This window comes from Onychostruthus taczanowskii, unplaced genomic scaffold, assembly GCF_017590055.1.
Source record: "Onychostruthus taczanowskii isolate IOZ18803 unplaced genomic scaffold, ASM1759005v1 scaffold43, whole genome shotgun sequence".
NCBI lineage: Eukaryota > Metazoa > Chordata > Aves > Passeriformes > Passeridae > Onychostruthus > Onychostruthus taczanowskii.
Genome location: NW_024501792.1, coordinates 3985712 through 4000651, shown reverse-complemented (window position 1 = coordinate 4000651; position 14940 = coordinate 3985712). Strand labels below are relative to the sequence as shown.

General features: G+C 51.8%; 2 protein-coding genes across 5 annotated transcripts in view; one reads left to right on the top strand and one right to left on the bottom strand.

Moving 5' to 3' along the window:
- NCAPD3 (non-SMC condensin II complex subunit D3) overlaps positions 1-2547 on the bottom strand; it is a 33437-nt gene extending 30890 nt beyond the window's left edge. For 2 of the 3 annotated variants that reach the window (XM_041413868.1, XM_041413869.1), the window contains exons 1-2: positions 2396-2547; positions 1596-1758 (exon numbers count right to left, since the gene is read on the bottom strand). The gene's annotated coding sequence lies outside the window, so the exon portion shown is untranslated. Of the gene's footprint in view, positions 1-1595; positions 1759-2395 lie in introns of those variants that run through there. The other variant, XM_041413867.1, reaches the window with a different exon arrangement.
- Positions 2548-3104: 557 nt separating this feature from the next.
- Positions 3105-14337, top strand: VPS26B (VPS26, retromer complex component B). 2 transcript variants are annotated; one of them, XR_005953351.1, is made up of 7 exons: positions 3105-3407; positions 7407-7563; positions 8662-8826; positions 9631-9806; positions 10439-10581; positions 11463-12202; positions 13710-14337. XR_005953351.1 is itself a non-coding variant. In XM_041413783.1 (6 exons), exons 1-6 carry the CDS (start codon positions 3185-3187, stop codon positions 11607-11609), a joined length of 1011 nt encoding a protein of 336 aa, XP_041269717.1. In that variant the 5' UTR covers positions 3105-3184; the 3' UTR covers positions 11610-14337. The 2 variants fall into 2 exon arrangements, 1 of the variants encoding a protein (XP_041269717.1); XM_041413783.1 differs by having other exon boundaries at positions 11463-14337.
- The last annotated feature ends 603 nt before the right edge of the window (positions 14338-14940 follow it).

Here is a 14940-nt window from a genome sequence, read left to right as displayed (position 1 = left end):
GCCCATGGAATGAGATGAGCTTTAAGATCCCTCCCAGCCCAAATCAGTTTGTGGTTCTATGATCTCCCTACAGGTGTCCCAGAGCCTAAGAAAGTTCAAGAGAAGAGTAAAGAGCTGGCTGAAGTGCACCAGGCTGATGCATCAGAGCAGTGACACATTCCAGCAGGATCACCAGCTGAATGATCCTTCCAGCTGCACCATGGAGATCAGCAAAACCTCAGGGCGTGCTGGAACACAAAGGGATCCAGCTGTAAACTAACCTGCAGGAAACACTCAGCTGCTGGTTATTCTAAAACCTTATTTTCGTTTGCACAAACAAACCTGTGGGGGTACCAGTTGTCAATTTCTCTGGGTCCGGGTTGAAGGCACTTGTGATGATAGTTCATGTTCAGACTCAGGTGTTCACAGGTGTCCCAGAGCCTAAGAAAGCTCAAGAGAAAAGAGCTGGCTTAAGTGCACCAGGCTGATGCATCAGAGCAGTGACACATTCCAGCAGGATCACCAGCTGAATGATCCTTCCAGCTGCACCATGGAGATCAGCAAAACCTCAGGGCGTGCTGGAACACAAAGGGATCCAGCTGTAAACTAACCTGCAGGAAACACTCAGCTGCTGGTTATTCTAAAACCTTATTTTCGTTTGCACAAACAAACCTGTGGGGGTACCAGTTGTCAATTTCTCTGGGTCCGGGTTGAAGGCACTTGTGATGATATTTCATGTTCAGACTCGGGTGTTTATTATTTCTTATCAGTGAAACAGTCTCACTACTGTGAGTTCTGCAGCCTTTCTTTAGAAGGCACAAAATGGCCAAAAATCTCTTGTTCCAAGGTCTTTTAAGACTAAACTATCCAATTAAGAACTGACACCTAGATTATTTTCCCTTTTAACCCAATAACTGATCCCACAGAGCTGCAATGTGGATTTTTCTGCCCAATTACCAAATGCCACCCAAACCCATGGAGAAGAAGGAAGAAGCATGAAGAAGAAACCTAGGACAACACCCTGTGCTCTCCATCCTGCTTCCATCCATAAAATACTAAAAATCCCAAACCTCAATTTCTCACCAAGTGTACAACTACACCACTCTCTATATCTATTTCTCACTTTTGTGGATTCCAGTCTATCTTGAAGTCTAGGAAACTTTCTCCATGAATGAGGGTCAAAGTCAGTGCTGCCCTGGGGGTCAGGGCACCCCAGAGCAGACAGAGAAATATTCCCAGTGCCCTGGGTTTCCACACAAACCCATCCAAATGTGCTGCACAGTGAAATGCTCCCCAGTTACAGAGCAGGAATAAGCTCCTGCCTTGACTGTCAAAGCACAGGGACCTGTGTGGTTCCAGCTCTGTGCAGGCTGCTCTGTCACCTTGTCACAGGACACAGACCCGCACTAAGGCCACCAAACCCCTCTGTGACCCGAGGCCAGGCTGCCACCAGCCCGTGACACCGCTCAGCACTCACGCCACACTCAGCTCAGCCCCTGAGGATTTCAGGGCCACCAACCCAACAGCACCACTTGTTCCACCTGGAATTGTTACAAACCCGACCCTGCCTGGCCTGTGCTGTCCCCAGGCACGAAGAGGCACATCCCAAGGCTCACCTGGGATCTCCAGCAGCAGCAGGTAGAGCCCAGCCGAGTGCAGAGCAAACACCCTCTGCTGCCTGTTGGCTCTTTTGTGCTGGCCCACGTGCACGAAGTGATGCAGCACGGCCACCAGGGCCTGGTGGGACAGGCTGTTCTCAGCAAACAAGGTCCAGACATTCTGAGGCAAAACAGGAACAGTCAGGAATCCCACAATAACAGTCAATAATCCCACAATAACATGGATGTCCCAAACCAGCCATTATTCAGTTTTTAACAGGTGCCACCATGACCAACTGCCTATGTATTATATGCTTTAAAAAGTGTTTTAATAAGTATAATAATTATATTGTAATATAATAAGTATAACAATTTTAATATTTATAATAGGTGTTATTAATTAATATATTATTTTATTATTTAATATATTAATTTAATTAGGTGTTATTAATTAATATAATTAAATTAATAATTGCTAAATTATATTGATTCTTAATAGCTTCATAATAACTATAATATAAAAAATACAACTATAATATTACATAGAATATGTGTATATATATAAAATATATAGTTATATTATAGATATATAATATAACTATAATATAATAACTTTATAACAACTATAATGAAACTATATATACTTAATATTATGCTAAGTCCTATTATTAAAATTTGGGAATAGCCTCCTTTGGAAGCATTCCAGCACACAGAGCAAGAATTGTTTGAGCAGTTTTTGAATATATTGTGAATTTCAAGGCAAGGCAGATGTGAAAAAGAGAAGGTGAGAGTGGCTGGCTGTGCTCAGGCGATGTCACCTCTCGGCTCCCCTGGTCCCCGGCAGCGAAGGGCGCCAGAGCGCGGTACAGGCCGGTGAAGGTGTCGAGCCCATCGGCCGCGATCTCCTCCGCTATCCAGGCATCCAGAGGCTCGGTCTCCGTGAAATCCAGATCCCACACCGTGTCCACCCACACTGAGAGAAATGAAAAGTGTTTATAAGCGCCAGGGTGGATTTCTCCGAATCACGCGTTTCACCCCAAAAAAAGGCTCCAAAATAAACACGGGCTGCCCAAATCTGGCGGGACACGGGCGCGCCAAGGGCAGCGGGTGACAGCGCCAGGAGCCTCCCAACGCCTGGGGTCACCGCACCCCGGTGACCGGGACAGGGGGACCGGGACCGCGACTGACACCGGTACCGGGATAGAGAGCGGAGAGAGACAGAGACCGGCACCGGGACAGACAGACCGGGACACAGACTGACACCAAGACTGGGACCGGGACAGAGACCCGGACCGAGGCGGGACCGGGAGGGGGACAGAGACCGATACCGAGACAGAGAGAGACAGAGACCGGGACAGAGACCAGGGCGGGGCCAGAGACAGCGAGAGTGGCACAGAGAGCGGGACCGGGAAACAGAGAGACCGAGAGACACAGCCACCAACACAGGAAAAGAGGTCGGCAAATCGGTCCCGGTCCCGGCCCCGATCCTAACACCCCGGTCCCGGCCCCGATCCTAACACCCCGCCCCGCGCAGCCCCGCCCCGGCCGCGATCCGCCAGCGGGGCCGCGGGGTCCGCCCGCGCTGCCCCGCGCCGCATCCCGGGACCATGAGCTTCTTCGGGTTCGGGCAGAGCCCGGAGCTGGAGCTGGTGCTGAGCGACGCCGAGAGCCGGCGGCGGGTGGAGCACAAGACGGAGGAAGGCAAGAAGGAGAAATACTTCCTCTTCTACGACGGCGAGACCGTGTCGGGGCGGGTGGTCCTCACCCTCAAGAACCCCAACAAGCGGCTGGAGCACCAGGGCATCAAAGTGGAGTTCATCGGGCAGATCGGTGAGCGGGGCGGCCTGCGGGCCCGCTGTCCCTTCCCGGTGCCCCTCGTGGGTGCCGGGATCCCGCTGGTGCCGGGGGTCCGGGGAGGATCAGTGCATCCCGCAGGTGCCAAGGATCTGGGGAGCATTGCTGAGCCCCATGATACTGAGATCCCTGCTGATGCCGGGGATCCAGAGAGCATTGCTGGTGCTGAGAGTCCAGGGAGCATCACTGCATCCCATGGTAACCCACTGGTACCGGGGGTCTGGGGGCATTGCTGTGCCCCATGGCACTGGGATCCCACTGGTACTGGCTGTCTGAGGGCATTGCTGTGCCCCATGGCACTGGGATCCACTGGTACCGGGGGTGTGGGGGCATTGCTGTCCGCCATGGCACTGGGGTCCCACTGGTACTGAGGGTGTTGCTGTGCCCCATGGCACTGGGATCTCACTGGTGCTGGGGTGTTGCTGTGCCCCATGGCACTGGGATCTCACTGGTGCTGGGGGTGTTGCTCTGCCCCATGGCACTGGGATCTCACTGGTGCTGGGGGTGTTGCTGTGCCCCATGGCACTGGGATCTCACTGGTGCTGGGGTGTTGCTGTGCCCCATGGCACTGGGATCTCACTGGTGCTGTTGCTGTGCCCCATGGCACTGGGATCTCACTGGTGCTGGGGTGTTGCTGTATGCCATGGCACTGGGATCTCACTGGTGCTGGGGTGTTGCTGTGCCCCATGGCACTGGGATCTCACTGGTGCTGGGGTGTTGCTGTGCCCCATGGCACTGGGATCTCACTGGTGCTGGGGGTGTTGCTGTGCCCCATGGCACTGGGATCTCACTGGTGCTGGGGGTGTTGCTGTGCCCCATGGCACTGGGATCTCACTGGTGCTGGGGGTGTTGCTGTGCCCCATGGCACTGGGATCTCATTGGTGCTGGGGTGTTGCTGTGCCCCATGGCACTGGGATCTCACTGGTGCTGGGGTGTTGCTGTGCCCCATGGCACTGGGATCTCACTGGTGCTGGGGGTGTTGCTGTGCCCCATGGCACTGGGGTCCCACTGGTGTTGAGCAGGTTCCACTCGCTCCCGAGTGATGCCTGGCTGCACGCAGCATTCCCATGGCTGCTGGACATTATTCCGCCCTCCGAGCTGGGCAGCCTGGCCTGTTCTCCAGGCTTGAGCCCTGGCAGGAGGAAGGGCATTCCAGTCCTTTTCCAGGTCATTGTTCTCCTGTCCTAATTTCTCGCTTCTGCTCGGTCACCGGTTTCAGCTCCGAGCCGGGCGCGCTTTGGTTCCGTCCTGCAGCTGCAGGTCAGCCCAGACCTGCTGCCAACGCCAGCTGCCAGGCCCTGCTCCCCAGGCTGGTGTTTCTGCTCCGGGAGCTTCCTGCCTGCTTCCCTCGTGTGCCTGCTGATCCTCTTAGGGATGCTGAGGGTGCTGATGGGGTGGGTTTTGTCCTTATGTCCCTTTTACCTGGGTGGATCACCTTTCCTGGGGCATGCAGGCTCACCCTGGCTGATCCCACCTTCTGCTCCACGCACCCCTGCACGGTTGGTCGGGTGACTTCAAGTTGTTCAAAACTTGTGGTTATCTGTGCGTGTAACCAATTCAGGTTTAATGTTTCCTGCTTTCGAAGGGGAAAGGCAGCTGCCACACCCACTCCTCCATCGGAGCGGAGCTGTCCCTGCTCCACGGACATGCCTGGAGCCCCACAAGCCAAAATAAGTTCAGGATGTTCCTTCCCGTGGCTGCGTGCGAGGCCTCGCATCTGCGGCTCTCTGTGCTTGGCTCGAAACCTCAAAATCACTGCTGGAGCCAGGGGCCTGCAGCCTTTGCATTGCAAATTGTGTGGTGAGGGAAATGAGCAGGAGATTTCCCACCCAACCCCATGCTGCTGTTTGAGTTTTATTGGCTTTGCTTGTGCCTGACTGGTTTTTGGAGAGGAAGGGAATGTGTGAATGATGGAGTGTAGGTGAGGCTGTTCACCAGAGCCAGGTTATGAGCTCCTATTGATACGGTTCCCAGTGGAAATCAAGCATGGACTTTGTTTCCTGCTCCACTGTCTCTGCTGTGCTGCCTTGCCTGCAACTCATTCCCTGTTTTGGAAGACTTTTGAGCCATGCCTGCATGGAATTACTGCTTTGTCTGCACATTATTGCCCAAGCAGGGTGTGTTAGAGCTGCTGTGGCTGCATGTCAGTCCTTATGCCCCTCAGGCCTTTGTGATAAATCACTGAAGTTTGTACCACTGATTGCACTTCTCAATGCTTTCCATCTTGTATTCTGACTTCTTGCTGCTGCCAGGTCAGCCTGGAGGTCAGGCAGTTTAACAGACAGGGGGACTGGGGTGTGAAGGAGGGATGTTTTGCAGGGAAGATGCTCCAGAGCAGGTACCAGAAGCCAGACTGTGAGTGCTGAGTCCTGCCTGCTCCCAGGTGAGCACAGAAACCATTCCAGATGGTTTCACCTCTGGTGGCTGTGGCCTGAGCAAACCACTGAAATGTTGGCAGGTTATTTTCTCAGTCTGGAAACCTTATAGCTCTGAAAACCTGAAATTACAGCTTATACCTGTTTGACAGGCTGGAGTATGGGAAACATCACTCTGCTAAAGGCTTCAGGGTGCCAAACATGACCTTCTGAGGTAGCAGAGAACTCAGTGCACTGACATCTGCCTCTCCTTGCTTTTTTGATTTGTGCCTTCTGCATTGTGTATCACGATGGTCTGGGCTGATTTCTCTATTTCTGTGGCTGGTTCCTCTTTTTCTGTTGGCACCTGGCTTCTCCCCGTCACATCAGCGAGCATTTTCCTCTCAGTGGACACACAAATTCAGTGCACAGAGAGAGTCTTGGTTATTTATGTCACCTGCCCAGCCTAAAGGGCTCGGTGACATTTGCTGTTGTGCGTAAGTGAGGGGAGCTCTAGTGCCAAAATTTCCATTAGAGAGATAAGGTGAGCAAAGGGCTGTGAGGAACAGGCATCACTTAAAAGCTGAAATCTCATTGTGCATCTCAAGGAGGGCTGAACTGCAGTTCCTGAGCACCTCTGTGCCTCCTCTGCACAGTTTAGTGCTGACACTGAGCTTGTGTGAGTGTGATTGTGTGATGACTTAGGTTTTTGTTTCCTCATCTAAGCAGAAAGGCTTTGCCTTGCAGAAGGACTGTGTGGGTGTCCTGTAGGCACAGGCTCACACGCAGGGCTGGGAAGGGCAGATTTCATTGATGGGTTTGGGTAATCCCAAACTGTTCATGCAAATTGCAGAGATTGAAGGGTTTTGTTGCTTTGTCTTGAGGCTGAAAACTCAGTGGAGGTGTGGAGGATTGCTTTCATTAAATGAGGAAACCTGTAGTTTCCCGCTGATGTGGGAGGGATGTGGGGAAAAGTGAGGCAATGCTGGTCACTTGAGCTGGTTTGAGCAGTGCTTCCAGAGGTGAGAGTTCTCCCCTCACCGTGCTCACATGGCCATTAATGTGTTATCCATGGGCTGGAGTAGCAGTGGATTCAGCTGCCTCCCCACACACTGGGTGGTTGTGCAGCAGGATCAACATTGTCATTTATTCCCTGCTGCAGCTCAAGGCCACTCAAGCTCTTTGCTGCCCAAGGATAAGCAGGAGCAGTTGGAATTGTTGTGTCCCCTCAGTTTTGCTCTGTCACTCTCTATTCCAGACAAGCAGTGGTGGTTTTTCCTCACTGTGGCAATACCTTTGACCTGGAATACAGTGCAGAAGATTATTGGAAGGGTTTGCATGAGATACAAACCAAATTTAATATTGATAATAGGCGACTCGTGCCTCCTCAAGGCAAATTCTTGATTTATTGTAGTAAAGGAGGTTGTGTGGATCTTTTCCTTCCTGTTTCAGGGAGGAAAGTTGTGACCTGCACCTGGCTCTGATGGGGAGCAGGGAACAAGTGCAGCTCCCCTGGTAGGTTCTGTGAATGGTGTTGAAGGAAGGAGTGACCTGGACAAGAGAGATGCTGAAAATCTGTGTCACGTGGGGTTAAGCTTAACCTGGATTTCCATTTTCCTAGAGCTCTACTATGACCGAGGGAACCACCACGAGTTCGTGTCCCTGGTGAAGGACCTGGCCCGGCCTGGGGAATTCACTCAATCACAAACGTTTGACTTTGAGTTCACACACGTGGAGAAACCTTACGAGTCCTACACGGGGCAGAATGTGAAGCTAAGGTGAGTCCCCTGCCCTGGCTGACCCAATTCTGCTCTGTGTAAGTGCTGATATTCACTCTGATGGTGCAGAACTCCAAATTCATTTTTGGGGGCTGAGTTGTAAAAGGCTGCCTTTGAGGTCTTTACTTTACAAGCATGCATCAGGCTCTTTATGGAACTTGTTTTTCCCCTTTTGAGTGACAAGAGAAATCAGCCCCTTTTGAATCAAATACTTGCTAATTTATTTGATAATTCAAAAAAAATCAAAATAAACTGTTTGGTTTAGTCTCCAGTGGGGATATTTTTGCTGTAATCAGTCTTGTCAACTTTAATTGTGCTCTGTATGCAAACAGATGCTTCGCTTGTGCCTTGTTCATATGTTAGAAATGATATTTCATATCAAGGCACTCAATCGACTCAAAATCCTTTCACTGCCTTCAGAATGGGGGTTGGAAAAGTCTGAGATCTGCACTGGGAGGTGTGGCTGTGCAGCCTGATGTAATCTTACAAAAGGGCAGTGGTTTTAACATGTAGAGGCTGTTCCTCGGATCCCCAAAATGGGGCTTAGGTAACCCGGGCTCATGAATGTTTGGAAGCTGAGATGATTCTGCTTTTCCATCTGAAAATTCCCTTCTGCCTTTTCCAGTGGGGGGTGTTGGCTGCTCCAGGGGCAGGTACACATAAAGAGCTGGGGGTTCTTTTGCTGTGGGTTTATTTTCTTCAGACCTGGACTAAAAAAGAGCAGTGTAACAGCAAATGACATGGGAAGAGGAACTTCCTTGTCGTTCTGTTTCCTTGTGGCAATTCTTTGGTTTCCTGCTTATTTCATCCCTTTGGACATTCCCCATTCCCTGTTCTTGAAATGCTGGCCCTTCCCTCAGCTGTGCATGAGCTGAACTGAGCACCTCACCTTGCCAAGGAGAAAGTTCCAAGCTTCAGTGGAAAAAAGGAACTTTCTCAGTGCATCTGTGGAGTTGATCACACAAAAAAGATTTGCAGTCAAATCCATTTCAGCTCTTTACATGGATCTGTGTAGTAAGGCTGCTTGGACAGAGCAGCCCACGCCCCACCAGCCCCTGTCCCTGCTGTGACCCTGACGGGAGGGGACTGTCCCTGCAGGTATTTCCTCCGTGCCACCGTGAGCCGCAGGCTGAACGACGTGGTCAAGGAGATGGACATCGTTGTGCACACGCTGAGCACCTACCCCGAGCTCAACTCCTCCATCAAGATGGAAGTGGGCATCGAGGACTGCCTGCACATCGAGTTCGAGTACAACAAGTCCAAGTGAGTGGCTCAGGAGCAGCTGGGGGCTCTGGGGACCCACCTGCTGGAGGTTTCCTCAAAGGAATTCCATGTCCATGTGCTCCAGAGATGCTGGGAGACCTCTCAGATCCTCCCTGGTCTGTGGGTTCCTCTCCTTTCCCTGTTCCTCTGGGTCAGGGGATGGGAAGCAATGGCTGTGGCTCACTGAGCCTGGAGCACAGGATGAAATTCTTGCTGTAACTTCTCACTCCCTATATCCAAATCAGGATTTGGATATAGGGAGTGAGAAGTTACAGCAAGAATTTGTGCTTCCAGGTGTTTCCAAAAGGCAGTGTTTGCTCCTTTCCAGGCAATGCAACTGAAGCGGGAATTAACTGCAGCAAAGAAGTTGGGAAGAGCTCTTTTAAACTACTCTTAGTGCATATTTCCCAGCTGGTGCTGGCAAATCTCCCTGCAAGTGGTGGTTGGTCAGAGGTTGGACTTGATGATCTCAGAGATCTTTTCCAGCCTAAATGATTCTGTGATTTGGGTTGGTTTTAACTGATGTAAAATACTGAGTTTGGAGCCTTTGCTCATACAGGGGTTTCTTGCAGATATTCAGCCCGAAGCAATGTTTTTAATTTATCTGCTCATGCTAAATGTTGTTGTGGGTTTCTAAAAGAGCAGAGGATGAAAAGGAAGGGCTGGTTGTTGGTGGGGGTGGTTGATTTGCCATCTGCTGGAGATGAGAGCAAAGTGCCTGCCCAGCAAGTTCCTGCACGTCAGCCCCAGCCCTGCTCTGCTGCACAGGGTTTGATCCTGGTGTTTCCTCCCTTCTCGTGCCAGGTACCATTTAAAAGATGTGATTGTGGGAAAGATCTACTTCCTGCTGGTGCGGATCAAGATCAAGCACATGGAGATTGACATCATCAAGAGGGAGACAACAGGCACAGGGCCCAACGTGTACCACGAGAACGACACCATAGCCAAGTACGAGATCATGGATGGGGCACCTGTGAGAGGTGAGAGGGCACAGGAAGCCCCAGCATTGCTCTTCTGGAGGATTTTGGGGTGGGAATTTGGCTCTTGCAGTATCTTCTGTGTGCTCAGCATCCTGTTCCACTGTTGTGGGTTCAGAGCAGGGGATTGATCTGATCCCCTTCCTTCTCCAGTGTGATGAGGGGCAGCTAAGACAGAATCAGTTGCAATGACTTAATTCTTTTGATGAAGCAGTGGCAGAACCAGCTATAAATTCACAGTTGGCATGGGCCAGCAGCTGGCATTGCTGCAGCTCAGAGCAGAGGTGGTGTTCTTGCTCTGTGCCAATCTCCTGTGCCACTGTTCTTTGCCCAACAGAGTCGCCTGCTAGAGAAGATGTCACCTTACTCATTTTTTCCTGCAGTGCTGTCTTGATGCAGGTCCCAAAAGAGTCCTGTGCTGTTAGAGTGGAGCTGGAATAGCTGTCAGCAAGGGCAGGATCTTTCTGAGGATCGTGCATGCTGGTTTCTGGAGGGAGTTGAGGTCTTCTAGCTCATGTTAGTCCACTTGTGGAAATGGTGACAAAGGTTGTGGCCGTGTGAGTTTGTGTTTTGCTGCTGCTCTCCTGGTTTCTGTCTGCATCCTGTCTGTGCTGACAGCTCTGTGCCCTTTCCAGGAGAGTCCATTCCCATCAGGCTCTTTCTGGCTGGCTACGAGCTGACTCCAACCATGAGGGACATCAACAAGAAGTTCTCTGTGCGTTATTACCTCAACCTGGTGCTGATCGATGAGGAGGAGAGGCGCTACTTCAAACAGCAGGTGAGAAACAGAGCTGCTCTTCTCTTTGGACCTGTGCATGGTTGATTGGGATGCTTTTACCAACTGGGCCTACTGGGAATTTGGGTGTGATTGTGTTCGAGGGTCCCAGGATGAGGGAAGAGATGAGAATCTTGACTCCATGTTTCAGAAGGCTGATTTATTATATTATGATAGATTATATTAAAATGCTACACTAAAACTATACTAAAAAGAGTAGAGAGAAAGGATCCATCAGAAAGCTAGAAAAGAAAGGAAAGGAGCAATAATAAAATCTTGTGATTTTATTATTGCTCACAGCCTCGACACAGGTGGCTGTCATTGGTCATGGACTAAAAACAATTTCACGTGCTGGGTAAGCAGTTCTCCAAATCACATTCCAAAGCAGCAAAACATGGAGAAGCTAAAGCTTCCCAGCTTCTCAGGAGAAAAGATCCTGGCAAAAGGATTTTTCATAAAATATGTCTGTGACGTTTGGGATTCAGCAAGTGGAAAGATAGTCTAGAAGAATGTCCATTTTGGGATTCATCACATGGAAGGATGACCTAGAAGAATGTCCATGCAGGTCAGATGTGTATGGTGGTGAGGAGGAGTCTGCCAAGTCTGCCTGGAATATATTTTCTGCTCAGTGCTGGAGCTTCTGTGCTTCACCTTACCAGTGGCACTAGGACAGAGGTGCTGTGGTTGTCCTCTGTGTGCCCAGAGCTCAGGGAGGAGCTTTCTACCCAAATTTCAGGCAGGCTGCCCTGCCAGGTGTGCCCTGGCTGTGGGTGGAACACCCAGCCTGGTTCAGGCTGCGGGGCTGGGTGGGGCAGCAGGTCTCAGCAGAAGGTCTCAGCAGAAGCTCTCACGAGCCCTGACAAGCCTTGCCTGTGTCCCTGCAGGAGGTGGTGCTGTGGAGGAAAGGGGACATCGTGAGGAAGAGCATGTCCCACCAAGCTGCCATCGCGTCGCAGCGCTTCGAGGGCACGTCCTCGCACGGCGAGGCCAAGCCCCCCGGGCAGCCCGCGGACAACAACGGCCGGCAGTGAGGCCGGGGGGCGCCGGGAGCCCCCCAGCACCGCGGCACCCACGGGAGACGCTCAGAGACTGCGCAGAAATAAATACCCGGTTTTGACTTCATTCCTTCTTCGGAGGACTGGCGGGGTGGGACGGGGCGGGAGGGCTCGGCCAGCCGGAGCGGAGGTGCCGCGGTGGCGCTTCGCCATCCATCCGATCCTCTGGGGGCTTGGAGGCCATGTCCGGAGCTCCCGATCTCCTCTGTGCCCCGAGGGCCTCGCACGGGCTGCGGGGAAGGAGAGAGCGAGTGAAGGCCCAGGCTGCCGTGTGGAGGGTGCTTTGGGGCTGTGCAGGATGGATGTTTTTCTTGCCTTTCCGAATTCTTTCCTGGGGAGAACGGCCCGGTGATGAGCTGGATGCTAGAGAAGGGATCAGAGACTGGCGTGGCCTGCTGGAAATCTCGTGGTGTCATCCCCTTGCTGCTTCCCCTTCTTCCTCTTCGTGCTGGCGTTGGATTCCTTGCCACAAGCAGCTGGATGATGGAGGTGACTCAGCCCTGGGACTGCCAGCCAGCCACGTGGAGCACGGGCAGGGCCGCGCTGTGTCCCACCAGGAGCTGTGGCTGGTAGGAGGGAGTGAGATGTGGGTACAGGAGGATGTGGCATGGGGTGGGCAGAGCAGTGACGGTCCCAGTGCTCATGGGTGGGCAACAAGTGGGGCCAGGAAGGCTCCAGGCCACGAGCTGTGCCTTCCTAGTCTTGTCCTGAGATCCACACTCGGCTGCTGCTCTGGTGCAGCTCCCAGGTGCTGCTGCAGAGAGGTGTGGAGAGCAGCTCTGGAGCACTTGGGGCTCTCCTGTGGCTGGGTTTACGCTGCCCACGCTGCCCTGCCCGTGTTTGTGTCCTGGGGACAGAGCAGGCTTTGTGTGGGGATGGACAGCAGTGTGGGGACACGTGCGTGGTCTGGTTTGCTGAGGTTTGCTGCCTCGTGCCTGCGGGATGAGGGTTAGTGGGGACAGAAGGTGGATGCAGTTGTTGTGGGAGGCTCAAACAGGCCTGTGTGGGCTGCTGGAAGGAGCCGAGCAGCACCTGGAAGGGTGGCAGAGCTCCGATTCCAGAGACACATTCCTGAGGCCTGAGCTGAAGTCACCAGCGAGGTCTGAGAGCATGCAGTGAACTAAGAACCTGAATGTGGGTTTTCTTTTCTAAAATAAGCTGCTTTTAGCCTTCAGCTAAGTAGACTCATGAGAACATTCCCAGAAGGAAGTCGCTCCTCCATTAAAAATCAGATGTGGCTTAGTAGACTTGATTGACTGAGTTTGGAGGATGTCCATCCTGTTCAGCTGCCCTTCACCAAGCAGGTGGTGAGACCTCCTACCCAAGGGAGAGACCAGCCTGCACCAAGTGCTGGGATATGAGCTCTGTCAAGTGGGATTTGTCTGGATTTCCTTGAGTTTGTGGCTTGCTAGTTTGTCCAGCTTCCTTTTGGCTCTGGAATCAAGTTCCTCTGTCCTGCAGCTGAGTGTAGAGCAGGTGTCTTGCAGCTGGGAAATGGAAGTGTGTTCTGTTCAGTGCTGGTGGAGGGAGTGGGGCTGGGGTGGGAAGGGGAGCTTTTTATGTAATGACAGCTACTGTATTTCAATGATAAATGTGTGTTTCTGCTTGCCAAAGTAAGTTATCTTTTCCTCACCACGTGTAAGGTTGTGGTTTGTAGTAGAGCTGGCTCTGTAGAGGACACTAATGCTCTCATCTCTGCTGAATGCTTGTGCCACCCCTGGTTCTGCTGTGCCCCGCTGAAGATGTGGCTGCTTGTCCCCCCACAGGAGTCTGTGCCATGGGCTGGGGCAAACTGCAGACAACAATCACCTTGCTGTGCCAGGGCGAGGGCTGGGGAGCTCTGCCATGGCAAGGGACCCTGGATGTCACTTGGGACATCCTCCCTCCCTCGGGGGGAACTGGCTGTGCTGCAGGCAGGCACAATCCTTTAGGGACAAGTGAGGCTCCTTTGGGAGCTCTTGGGGATAGCAAACTGTTCTTCTAAGGGGAACTGAGCGCAGCAGTGCCCTTACAATCTTCTTAAGCTTCCCTTCAGCTCCCTTCTTGCCTTTATTCCTTTATTCCCCTGGATTGCAGGCCATGTGGAAGGAAAGGAACCCCCTGGATGGAGATGTCTCTGCATTCCAGGAGTGTTTTTTCTCTGCCTGACTGGGTGTGAGATCATTGCCTGGCTGTAAGGAGATGGCTGGTCAACATCTATTCATCACTCCTGAAGGGTTTCCTTGGAAAAGGTGCATGAGCCTATACATTGATTTGGGGGGCTTTTCCTACTTAGTCCCTTCCCCCATGTCCCTGTGTGTGGAACCAGAATTCAGAAATGATCCCCATTTTTAGTGAATCTGAAGGACCGTTCAGCCTGTTAGCACTGGGCCCAGTTTGTCTGGGGTGGAGCAGATGTGCTGAGCATCCTTAGAGAGCAGCTGGGGTCACTCCAGGACAAGGTACTCCAGAGCAGTGTTTTGTTAGCATGTCCAGGGGCAGTCGTGTCCCCTGAGCTGGTGGTTCTGTGCTGTACTTGGCTCATTCCCTCCCTCCCAGGCAGAGGGGAGTGGGCAAGTACCAAACCAAGCAGTGCAAGTTGTAATTAAGCCTCTGCTGTGTTTACATGTTTCTTAATTCGTCGTCTTTTCAATGGCTGTATTTTAAAACTTGGGTTTTTTTGTCTCTCCAATTAAAAAGAGCCAGCCTTGGCTGTCAAATGCTGTGCATGAGTTTGTCTGATGTTTTATATTGGGTTGGGCTGGTTTTTTCCTGTGGTATGAAGAGATTTTTCTTTAGAAGTGCCACAGTGTGCAGCTCTCAAACATGCTGGAGGAGTTTGTCCTTTGTTATCTTTATAAATCCTTGGTCTTTCTTTAAGTTGTGTCACTGCTTGGCAGCTGTGCTGGTGGAGGACCCATGTGGCTTAAAAATTAGCAGGCTGGCTTTATTTTCTTCCATTTCCCTGATGTCAGAACTAAAATAACATGGGAACTTTTGTACCTGCAGGAAGTTCACTGTGATCTGCTTTGTGTATCCATCTCCAGAGAGACTGTTTACAACAGCATGCACTGACAGGACCGGGGGAGAGGCTTCAAACTGACAGAAAATAGTTTAGATGGGATGTTGGAGAGAAATTCCTCCTGATTGTGTGGCTGCCACATCCCTGGAAGTGTCCAGAGCCAGGCTGGACAGAGCTTGGAGCAACCTGGGCTAGTGGAAAATGTGGCAGGGGGTGGAATGAGATGATTTTAAGGTCTCTTTCAACCCAGGCTATTCAATGCTTCGACATTTTCTAGTTCTAGACAGGACTCAGGGATTCCTTCCT

What these genes read in the sequence shown, in the direction of transcription:
- VPS26B (XM_041413783.1), top strand. Translation starts at nt 3,185, where the DNA reads ATGAGCTTCTTCGGGTTCGGGCAGAGCCCGGAGCTGGAGCTGGTGCTG. An exon ending in GGATGGGGCACCTGTGAGAG is followed by an intron (nt 9,807 to 10,438) that starts GTGAGAGGGCAC and finishes TGCCCTTTCCAG; the next exon opens with GAGAGTCCATTCCCATCAGG. An exon ending in GGCGCTACTTCAAACAGCAG is followed by an intron (nt 10,582 to 11,462) that starts GTGAGAAACAGA and finishes GTGTCCCTGCAG; the next exon opens with GAGGTGGTGCTGTGGAGGAA.